The sequence below is a fragment of the Arachis hypogaea genome, chromosome 18 (assembly GCF_003086295.3).
Source record: "Arachis hypogaea cultivar Tifrunner chromosome 18, arahy.Tifrunner.gnm2.J5K5, whole genome shotgun sequence".
Taxonomy (NCBI): domain Eukaryota; kingdom Viridiplantae; phylum Streptophyta; class Magnoliopsida; order Fabales; family Fabaceae; genus Arachis; species Arachis hypogaea.
Window position 1 is genome coordinate 105535135 of NC_092053.1, and position 4241 is coordinate 105539375.

The window sequence follows — 4241 nt, forward strand, 5'->3', positions numbered from 1 at the left end:
AAATAAAGAAAAATACATAGAAAAATGTTACGTGTACAGGAAAGAAGTCGGACACCGGGCCAGCTCACAGCACATCTGCCACAGTATGGGCTAGTCGCCACCGTATCTCTCACTATGTATGTAAACACCCAACTTAGACAAGAATATACGCTCGCACCATATACGATCAAGTCTACTCACAAAGGAAGTAATGATTCAGTGGATCTATAAAACACTCATGCATATTCTTCTTTGCGTATTACAAATTATAACCAATGACCACAAGCAGAAATCCTGCTGCTGTTTTTATATAGATGTACATATCTGTCAAATAAAAACGGCTTTGCACATCATATAAATTTCACAAAATGGTTCTGAAATTGGCTATTAACATATTGTAGTATACTTAAATAGAGGACCTTCCTGTAAATGTTTTGTTTCTGGGCTCGTTTGAAACTCATCATCTTAAAACTACATCAATTCGACTAGACGATGAATGGTCGGAAGAAATAATCTGTCCACTACTATTGGTGATTTGTGTACTGGAATCTGTAATAGCAATAGCATCATCATTCATAGTCAAAGGAGTAACAGAAGATGTGGCGGCTGCAGCAATAACATTTTGATTATGTGACTCTGAATGGTTCGAAGCAGCATTATGATTCAGCTGCAAGGTGCTTCCTTCAGAGTCACTTCCAAGGTAGGAATCAAGTCCCTCTAAAGGTCTTTGCGGCGGAGTGATTGGCGGTGAAAGTAAGGCGATTCCTTGGATTACTGTACTTGAACTTTGAGCTGAAGTACGGGGATTATTTAATGGAAAACCACGGTTTCTGAAACACTTCACCTTGCTAACCTTAACTCTGCGCGCACAAGGTCGAGCAGGAATTTCACAACCATTCTCTTCTGATTCTAGCTGATCACTGTCATTGACTCCTACAGATCCATAAATTGGAGTAATGCATGTGATCATGACCTCTCCTTCACATACAGGGCATTCCCTAGCATTTGCATAAGCATACGACAAGCGAAAGAAGCAGGGCCAGCAGAACAAGTGACCACAGCAAGTCAAAACAGGATCTCTTGCCATTTTCAAGCATATGTTACAATCGAAGTAGTTTCCTGCGCGTCCCTTTGCCTTATCAGTGTTAGTTTCCATCCCCAGCGCCTTAGCAACCAAATATGCAGATGCCTTCCTTTTGCCCCTACAACTGCTGCTTTCCACATTACCATTTTCTTTGACATCATCTCCGGCCTCTACCTCTTCCAGCTGTGGTCTGCCTTCATCTTGAACCCCATCAACCAACACTTCTCCGGTGAATGTAGTCATTCGGACAGGACTATCACTACGGCACCACCTCTGCCGCTGCCTAACTCCGAAAATTATGCCTTCTAGGCGTCTAATTCGCTCTTCTATGTCATGCAAAGGCTGTTGATTCAAATCGAGTTCTGCTACAACTTCTGTCATTTTGCTCAGTTTTGTGATCCCATCAGCACCACCACATTTCAAATGTATCAAAGTCCTAAAAAACAAAATAAACAAATCAAAATTAACTTTTGTATCCTGTTTCTTAATTTTCCATCCGGGAAACAATTCAATTCAATTATAATGCACTTGCCTTAAGGTATCATAAGACCCACAATATATCATCACTAACTGCATCAGGGGAAACAATTCAATTGAGTGGGAATTCACATTTCCTTGATCAAATTAACCAAATATCTCATACCCAATATTAATATTGCAACAATCGTTCTGAAAAGCTTTACTTAACAACGGTAATATCGAAACAAAACATTAGATTTAAAAGCAAATAAATAAATAAAGACAAATTAAAATGGAGATGATCATTCTGTGCTGGAAAAGAAACAAGCAATCAACCCATAATTGATTCGAAACCCACAAAATATTAAAGGAGAAATAAAAAGAACACAAACATAAAAATTAATCTAATTGATTCAAGAAAAAAAATAATAATAACAGTAAAAAAGAATGAGGAATCACCGAAAAACTATTAACGAACGTTGTTGCAGGCGATGATCAATCGGGGTGTTGATTCATACTTTGAAGTTGAGAGGGACAAAAGTGTGGAAAATGAAGTGGTTGGCATTGCCATCTGAATCGATCCTTAAATATGGGTTCTGTGAATTCATGTTGTTTATTGGAACCGCTGAAGAAGGAAAGTATTTTGAGTATGTGGCCAGGGCCATCGAGGACTTCAAAGTTAAAATTAAAAGATGCTGCTTCACGGCTCACGCAATATATTTGTGGGATTCTTGTATACTAAAATTAACTATTAAAATCAGTTATTAATATAAAATATATGTTATAATATATGTACATATTAAAAATAAATTAAATTATATATATATTTATATACAAATATATTAAGGACTAATTTTAGTGAATATTTTTAGGGTACAAATAATATTTTTATAAAATTACAATATTTAATTTGAATGGATTGCAGTCAACTTTTCGGTAAATATAAAGTGATTTTTAAATAAAGAAGATATTTAATTCTTGTTTCCGTTGGTGTGAAATAATGCTTCTGTTTGTCTTTGCCATTTCTTTATAAAATATTATTCACTCAAATTAGTTATTATATATTTATGTATAAATATATATATTATTTAATTTATTTTTAATATATATTTTATATTTTAATATTTATTTTATATTAATAATTAATTTTGATAACTAATTTTAGTTTATATTTAATATGATTAAATTTTTTAATATATTGATGAAAATACTTCTATTTTTATTAACAAATTTTTTCTAATATTTTTAAATACTACAAAAATATTTAATGTTATACATATTTTTAAAATAAGATATTTTTATCTTTAAAATTAGATAATTTTATGCTAAATAGATTTGTTTTATATTTTTTTATCAATAAATACTTTTAAAATTAAAAAAAATTAGAGATTAAATTTTGATGAGATTGTATATATATACTTTTTAAATAGTTATTCAAATATTCCTACAAATTTTATATTAAATATATAATCGATTTGTCAAATATAAAAGTCGTTGTAAAAAAATAATATTCTATTTGATTATTTTTGTTGTATTTTAAAATATTTTAAAGATATTTTGACATTATCAAAATATTTTAAATATATACTTTTGTAAATATTTTCAAAAATTGAATATGCTTTTGATACTTTACTTTAAAAGTTGACCGAACGACATGGTGATCTAATACCTCCTTTTTTATTTGTGTATTATTGGTAGAGGTGCTCAATAAAAGAGTGTATAATACTTCTTCTCTTTTCTCTTGTTTTTTTTTTCAAAGTAAATAAGACAATTTAGAATATATAACTCAAGTCTCATGCATTATACTACTTCTTCTCTTCTCTCTTTTGTTTTTTTTTTTTTTAAGTTCTGCGAGCAATACATGAGACCTCTTTTCAAAACAAGCATAAAATTTTTAAAGATAATTAAAACTACTAAATATCAATAGAACTATTGACTCTAAACAGGATCATGCAAAAGAAACACTAATAAGCATTAGAAAACAGGAGATAATAAATAATATAAGAACTGAAATAAGTAAACTGCATGAAAGAAACTCAACCACCTCAGTTATCTTGTTGGCCATCTTACTCCTCAAGTTGTGCTCCTCCGTGAAGATGATTTACCTCCCGTGGTGCCATTGATGATAATATAAATAGAGAGTTCACTTTGCAACACCAACTTAAAAATTTGCTTGTCCCCAAGCAAAGAAAAACTGAAAAAGGTGAGGAACATAACATGCGCACGGATGAGTAAAAACAAAAAATATTACAAAAAAAAAAGAAGAGAGTGATATAAGGGCAAGAGGAAGTAAATTATTTTTTGAAGGGACGAGGGCTGGCGCTAAACGCCTAGGTCCGCGTTTAGCGCCGGCCAAACAGAAAGTTTTCACCAAATTGTGAGCGGCATTTAGCTCCAAGCAAACAAAACCACTTCATCTTTTATGCCATTTCTGGCGCCAGAGAACCCGAATCACTTCCTCTCCAAGGTATTCTGTTTCTCCTTTAGATTTCTCCTGTTTTTGGTTCAAACACTTTGCATGACCACAAACATAAATAAACCAAGAAAAATTATGTATAAAAATTATAAATAAATAAAAATCAAAATGAACATAAAATCAAAGGATACTAAGGATTGGGTTGCCCCCCAACAAGCACTTCTTTAACGTCACTAGCTTAATGGTTGATTGTTGCTAAGGTGGAGGTTAATCATAGTGCTTCAACTCCTCCCTTCTCACTGT

General features: G+C 32.2%; 1 protein-coding gene across 2 annotated transcripts; it reads right to left on the reverse strand.

Moving 5' to 3' along the window:
- Positions 1-205: 205 nt before the first annotated feature.
- On the reverse strand, positions 206-2259 carry LOC112771733 (uncharacterized). 2 transcript variants are annotated; one of them, XM_025816542.3, is made up of 3 exons: positions 1982-2209; positions 1596-1633; positions 206-1499 (listed from the first exon to the last, which is right to left on the reverse strand). In XM_025816542.3, the coding sequence occupies exons 2-3, from the start codon at positions 1625-1627 to the stop codon at positions 440-442; spliced, it is 1092 nt and encodes a 363-aa protein (XP_025672327.1). In that variant the 5' UTR covers positions 1628-1633; positions 1982-2209; the 3' UTR covers positions 206-439. The 2 variants fall into 2 exon arrangements, with proteins under 2 accessions (XP_025672327.1, XP_025672328.1); XM_025816543.3 differs by lacking the exon at positions 1596-1633 and having other exon boundaries at positions 1982-2259.
- Between the last annotated feature and the right edge of the window lie 1982 nt (positions 2260-4241).

What these genes read in the sequence shown, in the direction of transcription:
- LOC112771733 (XM_025816542.3), bottom strand. Translation starts at nt 1,627, where the DNA reads ATGATATATTGTGGGTCTTATGATACCTTAAG. An exon ending in GGGTCTTATGATACCTTAAG is followed by an intron (nt 1,500 to 1,595) that starts GCAAGTGCATTA and finishes TTTGTTTTTTAG; the next exon opens with GACTTTGATACATTTGAAAT.